At 32.6% G+C, this 15,293-nt stretch overlaps 2 protein-coding genes across 3 annotated transcripts in view; one reads left to right on the forward strand and one right to left on the reverse strand.

The window, feature by feature from the left end:
- LOC143075671 (major vault protein-like) overlaps positions 1–10,956 on the reverse strand; it is a 31,283-nt gene extending 20,327 nt beyond the window's left edge. For both annotated transcript variants that reach the window (XM_076251199.1, XM_076251194.1), the window contains exon 1: positions 10,847–10,956. The gene's annotated coding sequence lies outside the window, so the exon portion shown is untranslated. The remainder of the gene's footprint in view (positions 1–10,846) is intronic.
- Positions 10,957–11,033: 77 nt separating this feature from the next.
- Positions 11,034–15,037, forward strand: LOC143075673 (coiled-coil domain-containing protein 152-like). The gene is made up of 2 exons (XM_076251200.1): positions 11,034–11,170; positions 14,100–15,037. The coding sequence occupies exon 2, from the start codon at positions 14,105–14,107 to the stop codon at positions 14,909–14,911; it is 807 nt and encodes a 268-aa protein (XP_076107315.1). The 5' UTR covers positions 11,034–11,170; positions 14,100–14,104; the 3' UTR covers positions 14,912–15,037.
- The last annotated feature ends 256 nt before the right edge of the window (positions 15,038–15,293 follow it).

Below are 15,293 nucleotides of genomic sequence, written 5' to 3' on the forward strand. Positions count from 1 at the left end.
TTGCTATTGCAAAATATTGTGCAATTAGATATTTCTTGCTATTGCACAATACTGTGCAATTGAAAATATTTGCTATTGCACCATACTGTGCAATTGAAGATTTCTTGCTATTGCGCAATACTGTGCAATTAAAAATTTCTTGCTATTGCACAATACTGTGCAATTGAAGATTTCTTGCTATTGCTGAATACTGTGCAATTGAAAATTTCTTGCTATTGCACAATACTTAATATAATAATTTTGGATCCTGATTTGTACCAACTTGAAAACTGGGCCCATAATAAAAAATCAAGTACATGTTTAGATTCAGCATATCAAACTAGAGGCTCTCAAGAGCCTGTGTCGCTCACCTTGGTCTATGTGCATATTAAACAATGGACACAGATAAATTCATGACAAAATTGTGTTTTGGTGATCATGATGTGTTTGTAGATCTTACTTTACTGAACATTCTTCTTGCTACAGTTATCTCTATCTATAATGAACTTGGCCCAGTAATTACAGTGGAAAATATATTCTACAAAATTTACAAAAATTTACAACCAGATGCTCCGCAGGGCGTAGCTTTATACGACCGCAGAGGTTGAACCCTGAACGGTTGGGGCAAGTATGGACACAACATTCAAGCTGGATTCAGCTCTAAATTTGGATTGTGATTAAATAGTTGACATAGCATAGGTTTCTGACACAGAATGAATGTGTTCTAATGAACTTAAAATTTTTGTTTTCTCTTAGAGCAATTCACTATGCTGTTGAATATTAATCCTCTCAAAAAAATGTTTGAAGAAATTTTCTTTTTTATTTATGAAATTTCAAATGAGAAAAATTGAACCCAATTTTTTTAATCACATCCCCCTTTCCCTTATTCCAAAACTAATCTCAATTAAAATTTCTAATGGAGTTTGCAACAATAACTACTCATTTAAATACATCATAAAATATTAAGATGTAAAAAAACTGCTTGTTATCACTGAATGGTAAAGATTATTTTAATTTATCAGTTGGTAGTAAAAGTGAATATACATTGTATATTGTATATAACAAAGATTTAAGTTGATTCTGGACAAAGAAAGATATACGACCGCAGAGGTTGAACCCCAGTTGGGGCAAGTATGGACACAACATTTAAGCTGGATTCAGCTCTAAATTTGGATTGTGATAAAATAGTTGACACAGCATAGGTTTCTGACAGAGAATGAATGTGGTCTAATGAACTTAAAATATTTTTTTGGCCTTTGAGCAACTCACTATGCTGTTGAATATTAATCCTCTCAAAAAAATGTTTGAAGAAATTTTCTTATTATTTATGAAATCTGAAATGAGAAAAATTTAACCCCCCCCCTCATTTTTTTTTACATCCCCCTTTCCCTTTTTCCAAAACTGATCTCAATTCAAATTCCTAATGGAGTTTGCAACAATAACTACTCATTTAAATACATCATAAAAGGCGTAGCTTTATACGACCGCAGAGGTTGAACCCTGAACGGTTGGGGCAAGTATGGACACAACATTCAAGCTGGATTCAGCTCTAAATTTGGATTGTGATTAAATAGTTGACATAGCATAGGTTTCTGACACAGAATGAATGTGTTCTAATGAACTTAAAATTTTTGTTTTCTCTTAGAGCAATTCACTATGCTGTTGAATATTAATCCTCTCAAAAAAATGTTTGAAGAAATTTTCTTTTTTATTTATGAAATTTCAAATGAGAAAAATTGAACCCAATTTTTTTAATCACATCCCCCTTTCCCTTATTCCAAAACTAATCTCAATTAAAATTTCTAATGGAGTTTGCAACAATAACTACTCATTTAAAAACATCATAAAATATTAAGATGTAAAAAAACTGCTTGTTATCACTGAATGGTAAAGATTATTTTAATTTATCAGTTGGTAGTAAAAAGTGAATATACATTGTATATTGTATATAACAAAGATTTAAGTTGATTCTGGACAAAGAAAGATAACTCCAATTAAAAAAAAATCTTGCTATTGCACAATATTTTGCAATTAGATATTTCTTGCTTACTATTCTGGACAAAGAAAGATAACTCTAATTAAAAAAAAATTTGCTATTTCACAATATTGTGCAATTAGATATTTCTTGCCATTGCGCAATACTGTGCAATTGAAAAGACTTGCTATTGCACAATACTTAATATAATAATTTTAGATCCTGATTTGGACCAACTTGAAAACTGGGCCCATAATAAAAAATCTAAGTACATTTTTGGATTCAGCATATCAAAGAACCCCAAGATTTCAATTTTTGTTAAAATCAGACTAAGTTTAATTTTGGACCCTTTGGACTTTAGTGTAGACCAATTTGAAAACAGGACCAAAAATGAAGAATCTACATACACAGTTAGATTTGGTATATCAAAGAACCCCATTTATTCAATTTTTGATGAAATCAAACAAAGTTTAATTTTGGACCCCGATTTGGACCAACTTGAAAACTGGGCCAATAATCAAGAATCTAAGTACATTTTTAGATTCAGCATATCAAAGAACTTAACTGATTCATTTTTTGTCAAAATCAAACTAAGTTTAATTTTGGACCCTTTGGACCTTAATGTAGACCAATTTGAAAACGGGACCAAAAGTTAAGAATCTACATACACAGTCATGACAGTTAGATTCGGCATATCAAAGAACCCCAATTATTCAATTTTGATGAAATCAAACAAAGTTTAATTTTGGACCCTTTGGGCCCCTTATTCTGTTGGGACCAAACCTCCCAAAATCAATACCAACCTTCCTTTTATGGTCATAAACCTTGTGTTTAAATTTCATAGATTTCTATTTACTTATACTAACGTTATGGTGCGAAAACCAAGAAAAATGCTTATTTGGGTCCCTTTTTGGCCCCTAATTCCTAAACTGTTGGGACATTAACTCCCAAAATCAATACCAACCTTCCTTTTGTAGTCATTAACATTGTGTTTAAATTTCATTGATTTCTATTTACTTAAACTAAAGTTATTGTGCGAAAACCAAGAATAATGCTTATTTGGGCCCTTTTTTGGCCCCTAATTCCTAAACTGTTGAAACCAAAACTCCCAAAATCAATCCCAACCGTTCTTTTGTGGTCATAAACCTTGTGTCAAAATTTCATAGATTTCTATTAACTTAAACTAAAGTTATAGTGCGAAAACCAAGAAAATGCTTATTTGGGCCCTTTTTGGCCCCTAATTCCTAAAATGATGGGACCAAAACTGCCAAAATCAATACCAACCTTCCTTTTGTGGTCATAAACCTTGTGTTAAAATTTCATAGATTTCCATTCACTTTTACTAAAGTTAGAGTGCGAAAACTAAAAGTATTCGGACGACGACGACGACGCCAACGTGATAGCAATATACGACGAAAAATTTTTCAAATTTTGCGGTTGTATAAAAACTTATGAAAATTGTTAAAAAATGACTATAAAGGACAATAACTCCTTAAGGGGTAACTTCACAATTTTGGTCATGTTGACTTATTTGTAGATCTTACTTTGCTGAACATTATTGCTGTTTACAGTTTATCTCTATCTGTTATAATATTCAAGATAATAACCAAAAACTGCAAAATTTCCTTAAAATTACTAATTCTGGGGCAGCAACCCAACAACAGGGTGTCTGTTTTGTCTGAAATTTCAGGGCAGATAGATCTTTACCTGATAAACAATTTATCTCTTGTCAGATATGCTCTAAATACTTTGGTTTCAGAGATATAAGCCAAAATCTACATTTTACCCCTATGTTCTATTTTTAGCCATGGCGGCCATTTTGGTTGGTTGGCAGGGTCACGCCACACATTTTTTAAACTAGATACCCCAATGATGATTTTGGCCAAGTTTGGATTAATTTGGCCCAGTAGTTATAGAGAAGAATATCTTTTGTAAAAGATAACTAAGATTTACGAAAAATGGTTAAAAATTGACTATAAAGGGCAATAACTCCTAAAGGGGTCAACTGACCATTTTGGTCATGTTGACCTTTTTGTAAATCTTACTTTGCTGAACATTATTGCAGTTTACAGTTTATCTCTATCTATAATAATATTCAAGATAATAACCAAAAACAGTAAAATTTCCTTAAAATTGTCAATTTAGGGGCAGCAACCCAATAACTGGTTGTCCGATTCTTCTGAAAATTTCAGGGCAGATAGATCTTGACTTGATAAACAAATTTACCCAATGTCAGATTTGCTCTAAATGCTTTGGTTTTTAAGTTATAAGCCAACCAAAAATCTCCGCAGGGCGCAGCTATATACGACCGCAGAGGTTGAACCCCAGTTGGGGCAAGTATGGACACAACATTTAAGCTGGATTCAGCTCTAAATTTGGATTGTGATAAAATAGTTGACACAGCATAGGTTTCTGACACAGAATGAATGTGGTCTAATGAACTTAAAATATTTTTTTGGCCTTTGAGCAACTCACTATGCTGTTGAATATTAATCCTCTCAAAAAAATGTTTGAAGAAATTTTCTTTTTATTTATGAAATCTGAAATGAGAAAAATTTAACCCTCCCCCCCCCCATTTTTTTTTTACATCCCCCTTTCCCTTTTTCCAAAACTGATCTCAATTCAAATTTCTAATGGAGTTTGCAAAAATAACTACTCATTTAAATACATCATAAAATATTAAAATGTAACAAAAGGTGCTTGTTATCACTGAATGGTAAAGATTGTTTTAATTTATCAGTTGGTAGTAAAAGTGAATATACATTGTATATTGTATAAAACAATGAATTTAGTTGACTCAACTACTATTCTGGACAAAGAAAGATAACTCCAATCAATTGAAAATTTCTTGCTATTGCACAATATTGTGCAATTAGATATTTCTGGCTATTGCGCAATACTGTGCAATTGAAAATATTTGCTATTGCACAATACTGTGTAATTGAAGATTTCTTGCTATTGCGCAATACTGAGCAATTGAAAATTTCTTGCTATTGCACAAAACTGTGCAATTGAAGATTTCTTGCTATTGCTGAATACTGTGCAATTGAAAATTTCTTGCTATTGCACAATACTTAATATAGTAATTTTGGATCCTGATTTGAACCAACTTGAAAACTGGGCGCATAAACAAAAATCTAAGTACATGTTTAGATTCAGCATATCAAAAAAGCCCAAAAATTCAATTTTTGTTAAAATCAAATTTAGTTTAATTTTGGACCCTTTGGACTTTAATGTAGACCAATTTGAAAACGGGACCAAAAATTAAGAATCTACATACACAGTTAGATTTGGCATATCAAAGAACCCCAATTATTCAATTTTTGATGAAATCAAACAAAGTTTAATTTTGGACCCCGATTTGGACCAACTTGAAAACTGGGCCAATAATCAAAAATCTAAGTACATTTTTTAGATTCAACATATCAAAGAACCCCAAGGATTCAATTTTTGTTAAAATCAAACTAAGTTTAATTTTGGACCCTTTGGACCTTAATGTAGACCAATTTGAAAACGGGACCAATAATTAAGAATCTACAGACACAGTTAGATTTAGCATATCAAAGAACCCCAATTATTCAATTTTTGATGAAATCAAACAAAGTTCAATTTTGGACCCTTTGGGCCCCTTATTCCTAAACTGTTGGGATCAAAACTCCCAAAATCAAACCCAACCTTCCTTTTATGGTCATAAACCTTGTGTTTAAATTTCATAGATTTCTATTTACTTATACTTAAGTTATGGTGCGAAAAACAAGAATAATGCTTATTTGGGCCCCTTTTTGGCCCCTAATTCCTAAACTGTTGGGACCTCAACTCCCAAAATCAATCCCAACCTTCCTTTTGTGGTCATAAACCTTGTGTTTAAATTTCACTGATTTCTATTTACTTATACTAAACATTCTAAAGTTATTGTGCGAAAACCAAGAATAATGCTTATTTGGGCCCTTTTTTGGCCCCTAATTCCTAAACTGTTGGAACCAAAGCTCCCAAAATCAGACCCAACCTTCCTTTTGTGGTCATAAACCTTGTGTCAAAATTTCATAGATTTCTATTCACTTGAACTAAAGTTATAGTGCGAAAACAAAGAAAATGCTTATTTGGGCCCTTTTTGGCCCCTAATTCCTAAAATGTTGGGACCAAAACTCCCAAAATCAATCCCAACCTTCCTTTTGTAGTCATAAACCTTGTGTCAAAATTTCATCGATTTCTATTCACTTTACTAAAGTTAGAGTGCGAAAACTAAAAGTATTCGGACGACGACGACGTGATACCAATATACAACCAAAAAATTTTCAATTAGATTTATACGGTCGTATAAAAACTAAGGCAAGTCAGAATGTACCATTCATTGGTGGATTATTTGATACATGTATATACTATAATGAGATAGACCAATCGAAGTTTAATGCAGTTTTTATCACAAAATGTTTTTAAAGATATTTTAGAGCATCATCTTAAGCTTTGATGAGTTCTAATTGGTGACATCAAATTAGGTCTGACTTCCTGTGCTGCGTTTTGTGGAAATGTAATTCTCAAATAAAAACATGTTTTACCCTGCCACATGTTTAATTTCCCCTGTCCCAAGTCAGGAGCCTCTGGCCTTTGTAAGTCTTGTATGATTTTTAATTTAAGTTTCTTGTGTAAAATTCAGAGTTTAGTACATGTACGACACCCATTATCACTGAACTAGTCTACATATTTGATTAGGGGCCAGCTGAAGGATGCCTCCTGGTGCAGGAGTTTCTTGCTGCATTGAAGATCCATTGGTGGCCTTCAGCTGTTGTCTGCTCTATGGTCAGGTTGTTGTCTCTTTGACACATTCCCCATTTTCATTCTCTATTTAAGGTCTTTCCCCTACATGGGAAAGACCTTATTGTTTTTCTAATGTTTTTTTTTCTTTTTCTTCCAGCATTTGTTTGGCTCGCCCTCCTACCGCTTCTATTGGAGTTATCAATACCAAAATTAAACCATCGATAGACCTCAACATGAACTTTTACCAGATGAACTTTTGTAGAATTTCACCTTCCCCTTAAGAAGTTATCTCCCTTTTATTGATTTTTTTCAACATGGTCCCCCCAAAATGTGTTAAAAGATATCATGACTTTATTTGGACAATAGGTAGATCTAATCATGATGTATTACCATATGAGGCTGCCTAGGATTTCATCATCTACTTTGAGAGTTATATCCCCTTGAAGCAATTTCTTTTATTTGCATTTTATGCAAAAAGTATTAGAGATAGAATTTAATTGAAAATAACAGCATGTAATAGAACAAATGGCAATGTTTATAAACATAAACAATTAATTTGTTATTAACCCTTATAAGGAGTTATTTCCCTTTAAAAATTAAAAATATTTTTTCAAAAATTTATATTCGAGAACCGGAAGTCATAGAGACTTGTAACCTTCACCAATAATCTTAAATTCTTATGACCTTTAATATGCACCCAAGGTCAAAGGTCACCGAGTGCAAAAAAAAATTACGCTGCAATTTCAAGCTTACATATTAGGAAAACGATAAGACTTTGCTGCATACATACAGCGTATAAAATGTTCTTCTCGACGAGCTCTACATTTTATACAATAAGCCCAATAATGTCCGACCGTCTGTTCAAAAGTTACAACGGGATGATTGTTAAAAGTATAGTATTGTGTGTATATCTTTTTAAATGTAACAGATATCAACCTACTATAAAGTGCAAAGATGATCAGTAATTCAAGACCTTCAATTTGAGGTCAATGTCAGGTCATGATGAAATTTCACCTTGACCTTCACAGTATACAATGACCTTGACCTTGTGAAAGTTGAAAGGTTAAGTGGTCCTGAGTTGAATGGTGCTAGTCCCATGTCTCTACGACTTCCGGTTCTTAAGTTTAGTATTGCATCATATATTTGATAATTAATTGTGACCTTGGTGAACTTCGAAATTGTCCCAATTCTTTTTCTATAATGTTGTCTTTCTACTGTATATCATTTATCATTGAACAGATTTGAGATATCTATTGTCGTTTTAGAGATAATGCAGTTTGAAGTTTTGCGAGCGGAAGCATGTATTTCTGAATCAACAAGAGCTTACCACTAAAAATGTTTAAGAAATTAAAGAGGTTAATATAGTTATATGTTTGCCCAAATACCAAAAACATTCCATGGAAAATAACGCCAAAAATTTAATTTGAAATTTTCAAGTTTTGCATTGACTTTGTAAGTTTCATAACTTCTATTTATATAGTTGATATTGCATCATTATTTGCACTTTGTCAAATGGGGTCATCTGATATATCAAATTGAAGGTCTCAATAAACTCTACTTAAAAACGAAAATGTTAAACCCCCTTTTCATCCCAGGGGGACGGGTGGGGTCATTTAGTGCAAACATTCAAATTTCTCAGATGTTAAGGTTGTCGCATATCAAATGAAAGAACATAAAGCGTACATTTCAAATTTCAATTGACATCCCCAAAAAATTGGTTGGGTGGGGTCATTGAGTGCAAAACATCAATTTTCTTTTACGATAGGGTTGTTGTATATCAAATGAAAGGTCATGATGTGTACATTTGAAATATCAAATTCCCGACCTCCAAAAATTAGTTGGATAGGGTTATTAAGTGCAAAAATCAAACTTTCAAGAACATGGTGTTGTCGCATATCAAACGAAAGCTCATCTACTCTGTTCCATATATCATAATTCCGATCTCAAAAATGTAGACGGATGAGGTCATTAAGTGTAAAAAGCGAAAAGTTTCAGAAGATGTGTTTGTCGTATATCAAACGAAAGGTCGTACAAAGTACAATACGAAAACATCACTTTTACAGGAAAGACCTTTCAATTGTTTTACAAACAATTGAGATACTAGTTTAATTGATAGATACTAATGAATGGTTTCCTGAATTCAGGTAATCATCCACCAATTAATGGTTATTCCTGACCTGTTTAAAGTCCCAGGTATGGGCTTTGCTCATTGTTGAAGGCCCTACAGTGACCTATAGTTGTTAATGTCTGTCATTTTGGTCTGTTGTGGATAGTTGTCTCATTGGCAATCATACCACATCTTCTTTTTTTATATTAACATGCTTAACATCCGCTCTCTTTTTGACTTGTTATTGTATGTTTAATTGATCCAATTTATTGTGTATTATACATACCTTTTGGGCTGCTTGTTTGTTATCTATATCGAACACACTTGCATTTTAAAAATGCATTAGGATTTTTAAAAGTAAAAACACATATTATACTAGATTCTTTATCATATTTATCTACATATTTTTTTAAGAACTTGAATAGTTCTCATTAATCTTCTTTTTTATTATATATAATTGTTTTTATTGTATCATGAAAATTATTAATGTTGTAATGTTTATGCTCTTTGGGTCCCGTAATTGGAATAAAAATATCTTCTTCTTCTTGTATGAGGCGGGATAGGACCTTTATCGGGACTTCGGGATCTAGTGTTTTTAAGCTCGGGATTTCGGGACTGACCCTTTCGAGATCTGGGAATTTTTTTTCTTCGAATTTCGGGACGTCGGGATTTACTTTATTTAAATTCGGGACCTCGGGATTTTGTGTTTTTAAGCTCGGGATTTTGGAATCAGGACCCATCCTATCCTCCCTCTTGTATGTATGCAGTGTCAGCCTGTAATTCAGTTGTTGTAATTTGTTGTTGTGTTACATATTTCATATTATCGCACAGCAGATAAGTTATCACGTTGTGATTGGTTTGACGCCGTCACATAGTGACCCCCTATGAGACTGTAGGGGGTTAGTAAATTTGATAGGGGGTTCATGACAATTCAATGGTGACTTCGTCTATTAATGTTGTTGTGTTTCATTGTTTATTTTTGAACAAAACGTGGCGGAAAAAGTCCAGTATGCAATAAATTTGTTATAGGGTTAAGTACCGACTTCCTCCGGCCTCACCCTCTATGGATTTACTAACCCCCTATGGATCTGTAGGGGGCAGTAGCGAACCATATAACTTATAATTTCTTTTACATTTATTATTGTGTACGTTTATAATTAAGCTGTTTAATTTCTAGTTTGAATTGTTTTTACATTTGTCATTAAATACATGTAGGTACCTTAAATAGCTACAAATGTAATTATGCAGTATGGGCTTTGCATGCTCATTGTTAAACATGTTAACGGCTATGCAGTGATTTTTAGCTGTTAATTTCTGTGTCATTTGGTCTCTTGTGGAGAGTTGTCTCACTGGTAATCATACCACATCTTATTATTCCCCACCTATGATAGCAGATGGACATTATGTTTTCTGGTCCGTTCATCCATCGGTCAATCGGTCTGTCCCGGTGCTTCAGGTTAAAGTTTCTGGTCAAGGTAGTATTTGAAGAAGTTGAAGTCTAATCAACTTGAAACTTGTACAAATGTTCCCTATGATATGATCTTTGTTATTTCAATGCCAAATTACAGTTTTGATCCCAACTTCATGGCCCACTGAACATAGAAAATGACAGTGTGAGTGGGGCATCTGTGCACTATGGACACTTTCTTGTTTATTTAGAGTCTATTGAGGCTGACAAAAAAGGAAATTCGACAATACCTTTTATTTTGAGTTCACATATATAATGTATATATATATATATATATAGTGTACGTGTAATTGCATGAAAAATTATACTGCGTCTGCGACACAAAATTGCAATTATGCAAGTACCTAGTCCAAATAATTATGACGTCTTGAAAGGCTATTACAGCATGCGTCAAAGCATAAAAAAATAGCCTTCCAAAACGTCATAATTATTTGGACTAGCAATTAAGTGCTCTGTTACTTTCGGTTCATTTTGCAGTGACAGAGTGTATCATGCCATGACAATATGTCAGACATTCAAGACAATAATTACAAATACTTCAAACGTTAACTGAATTGTTTACCTTTTCGAGGTTGAACTTCTTTGACTTTGTTCTGACCAGTTAACACTTTTTTCACAGGTTTCCGGTTTTACCGCAGTGTAGGCGTGGATTAACTGACCAATCAATGCATCAAGAAGTTATTTTTAGCAATTACAACACTGGGAAAATCCCGATTCATGGTTACACAAGAGTTTTAAATAATCAATGTAGAAATAGCGCTTGCAGTTGATGATAGTATTTTATGTCTGCTCAGAAAAATCGTCTGCATTCAGAAATTATAACAAGGCTTGCACTGTAAATGAACTGAAGGAACTAATATAATCAAGTGCTGCCAATTATTGATAGGTAAATGCATATCTAACCATTATGCAAGAATTAAAGATAGACACAGGCCCGTAGCCAGGAATTTCCAAGGGGGGGTTCGTTGGACTCATGAACTCGACTTTAACAGTCACAATTTGAACAAAACGTTGACTTTAACAGTGCTTACTTGATTTCAAGGGGGGGTTCGTCCGAACCCCCCGAACCCCCCCCTGGCTACGGGTATGAGACACACAAAACAAAATTTACGGAAGGGGGAGGGGCTGTAGATTTAAATCCTCAGAATTTTTTATTTATTTGCAAAAATGAAGTTTATATCATTACTTAATTAAATACATGATTAAAAGCATGGCCAGGTCACCAGGCTTCTTTTAAGCTATAGGTCATACCAAATTTTCCAATGAAGGTGATACCCAGGTCCAGGACTGTTACCCTAGCTCCTATGGCTATGGTATTGACAAGTACTGCCTGAATCATGAATGTAGGATTTCTTTTATAAGGTTTTCATGGATTAAATTGAAAAGTACTAGTCCACATCAAAGATAATAAAATCCCTGAAAGTCTAACAAATAAACGAAATTCTTTTCTCAAAATTTGCACATTTCATTAAAGATCTATTTTTACAACCCAATTTTGTTCTGCTTATTTACAATTAATTCAAAGATGGCGGAAGACACCTGCGCTATTTCAAGCAAACATTCTTTTAGAACAAATTTATCTTTAAAAAAATATACGCTGACATTTTCTTGATTATTTTTGCATTTAAAAAATTATAATAATAAATATAATACTGTTAATAACCAAAACACCAAATAAATAGTTAACATTGTCATGCAAGGGGACTAATTAGTTATCAAAGGTACCAGGATTATAATTTAGTACGCCAGACATGCATTTCGTCTACTTAAGACTCATGGGTGACGCTCAAATCAAAATATTTATAAAGCCAAACAAGTACAAAGTTGAAGAGAACTCATACATTAAAAGGTAAGAAACTTTAAACAGATAAATTTATAAGCAAGACAAGATCTGCATGTTAGTCAAGTCAGAGACATATATACACTGTGTATATATGTCTCTGGTCAAGTGGAGTAAATCTTGAATCTCCTGTTAAATGACTTCTCATTCAGTGTTATTGCCCTTAAATATTTTTTTTTTACCATTGTCATAATATTAAAGATAAGATCTTCAAATATGTCAACATGACTGAATTGTTAGAGTAATTCAGATTTAATTTCCCCTTTCATGATGACTTTTACTATAAAATGGTCATTATTAAAGAAACAGGTATGCTACACAGGCATCTTTGCTGACCTACTTACATATATTTTCTTGATCATTTTTGCATTTAAAAGTTTCTATTTATCAAATAATATGCAAAATAAATAGTTAACATTGTCATGAAAGGGGACTAACTCATGCAATAAAAGACAGAACTTTTAATAGCAAAAATGATAAACAAGACAAGATCTGCAAAAAAATTAGTAACGAAAATCTTCTGTTGACTCCTCATTAGAGTTATTGCCCTTTAATGACAATTTTTACCAATATTTTAATTGCGAATAAGATCTTCAAATATGTCAACATGACTAAATGCTAGTCAATTCTTAATAGAATTATTCCATTAAATACTGATGACTTAATTTTATTATAAAAGAGGGACGAAAGATTAGAATTTATCTGTTGAGAGTGGATATTTGTATTGTATTGCAAATAATTTAGTGGTGGAATCTGTTTCTTGGATGAATTTTAAACAATTTGCAGACATTCTTTTTGAATGATCTGCAAAAAAATGTGTTAATTCTATGCGAAGTCATTAGGCATGGCGTCTCAATAGGAAATTCCGAATGAAATTCAGAGGATAATAGAATTTTGACCAATGAATTACTGACCATGTCATTCTTCACACTGAACTGCTAAATCTACAGGCCCAGAGCTCAATTTTTGAAAATTTTTAGTTAGATTCTGTTGGCATGTAGGTGTGATTTTTACAGGCCCGAGAGCAATTTTACCAGCCTGGGCTGCCTGGGCTGCCACTCGGCGTGAAGACTGCAATGAGATCAAAGGAATCAAACACTTTGATTGAATTGGGAAAAGGATAAATCTTTTAAGAATTAGAGAAACAGATTAACATGATCATAATCATTGTTTATATGGTTTGGTTGGGTTGGCCTTGCTCAACCTTAAGGGCATACGATACAGTTTCAGGGGAGGTAATGACGTTGCTAACGTAAAATATTATTTTCACGACTTTAAACTGTGACATATCGGGAAAAGATGCATTTTTCGATTGATTTTTATCATTCAAACTGATTTAATTTGAAAACGAGTGCATGGACCCCTATTTTTTAAAACAACATTTTGTGTCATTTTGCAGGAAGATTATGTGGACCAAATTTTATAAAACTGTAAATAGTGCAATTTTTTAAATTACATTTTTTTCTCAATTCATGACCATTTGAAAAATATGAATTATTTCTGAATAAAATATGCGTAAATGTTTAGGATACTAAGAACAGAAATTACAAGTTATTTAACAAAAAATAATTTGTGTTTATCTTTCAAAACAAAAAAGTTATAGCTTTCTTCGAAAGGAAAAATACGGCCACAAATCCGAATTTTGAGCAAATATACAAAATTTCAACCTCATTTAACTCAAAAAGTAGCACATGAAGGTATATTTTTATTACATATTTGATTTAATCAGGCAAAAAATAGCCTTTATGGAAATTTTCATCAAACTGTAAATACGGGATCAAAACTGTATCATATGCCCTTAACATTTCTATGTTGTGTTTTGTGAAATGTCTTTTGGTCTTTTTCTTTTTTAATTGCCATAGTATTGTCAGTTATTTGTATTTATGACTTATGAGTTTGAATGTACAGATGGTATCTTTAGCCTTTCTTTTATATGAGCTGGCAATTAAAATTTCTACATAATTTTCTTTTTCAGATAGAATGGAAAAAATACAATCAGCTGAATCTTGGACAGCGCCCGTGAAAAGAAAAATTGCCAGTAGTAATGATTTAGACGAATTTCAGAAATCTTTTGATCACTGGCAAAATTTTACCGAAAGTTTAATGAAGGAAAAATCAAAACTAGTGGAGGATGTCAATGCACTTTCTCAAGATAAACAAAAAATTACGTCAAAAAATGAAGAGCTTGAGAATCAAATTGACCATTTACAAACTGTTCTGGATTCTACACATAAAAGTTTACATAGGATTTGTGACGTCGAGGAAGAAAACAGGAAAATTAAAACAAATTTAGAAAGGCTAAAAACTGATATTGAAGATTCAAATTTAAAAATGAATGAGAAAGAAAGACAACATAATAGAATTTTAGAGGAAAAAGAGATTGACAATGAAAAACAGAAAGAAGAAGTTAGAAATTCAATGAAAATTTTATTAGAAAATGAGAAAGAGAGTTATGAAATTACCTTAAGAAAAAAGAATTTAGAGGTAAAAGAACTGAAAGAAAAATTACAAGCATCAAATAGGGAATCTGAAGCTGAGATTGTTAGAGTATCAATGGAATATGAGAGTAAATTGGCAAAACTACGGCAAAAAATACCAAGTACAACAGCACATGGTTTATCAACAAATCAGGAAATATTCAGAATGAAATTACAACACATGAAAAATGAGTATGAAAGAGAGGTTCGTCTATTGCGAGAACAAGTATCAGAACTTGAAGAAAGAGTAACTGCTCCACCTAGTGGTAACAGAATGACATTTACATCAAGTAAAAAACGAAGATTTTAAAAGTTTCTCTACATGACTTAATTTATATGTTGCAATTTAATTATGTTAAGTTTGACTTAGATTGAGTGATCCTTTGTGATATTTTTGGTTAATGTTTATGTTTTTCATATAAATAAAATGATCAAATATTAGTTTTTATTTTTAGCTCACCTGGCCCAAAGCACTTGGTGTCCGTCGACGATCGTTGTCGTCTGTTAACTTTTACACAAATCTTCTCCTCTGAAACTCCTTAACCAAATTTAACCAATATTGGCCACAATCATCACTAGGGTATCTAGTTTACAAAAAATTTTCTGATGATCCTGCCTGTCAACCAAGATGGCCGACATGGCCAAAAAATGAACATAGGGTAAAATGCAGTTTTTGGCTATATCTCTGAAAC

Source organism: Mytilus galloprovincialis, chromosome 5, assembly GCF_965363235.1.
Source record: "Mytilus galloprovincialis chromosome 5, xbMytGall1.hap1.1, whole genome shotgun sequence".
In the NCBI taxonomy this organism is placed as follows: domain Eukaryota; kingdom Metazoa; phylum Mollusca; class Bivalvia; order Mytilida; family Mytilidae; genus Mytilus; species Mytilus galloprovincialis.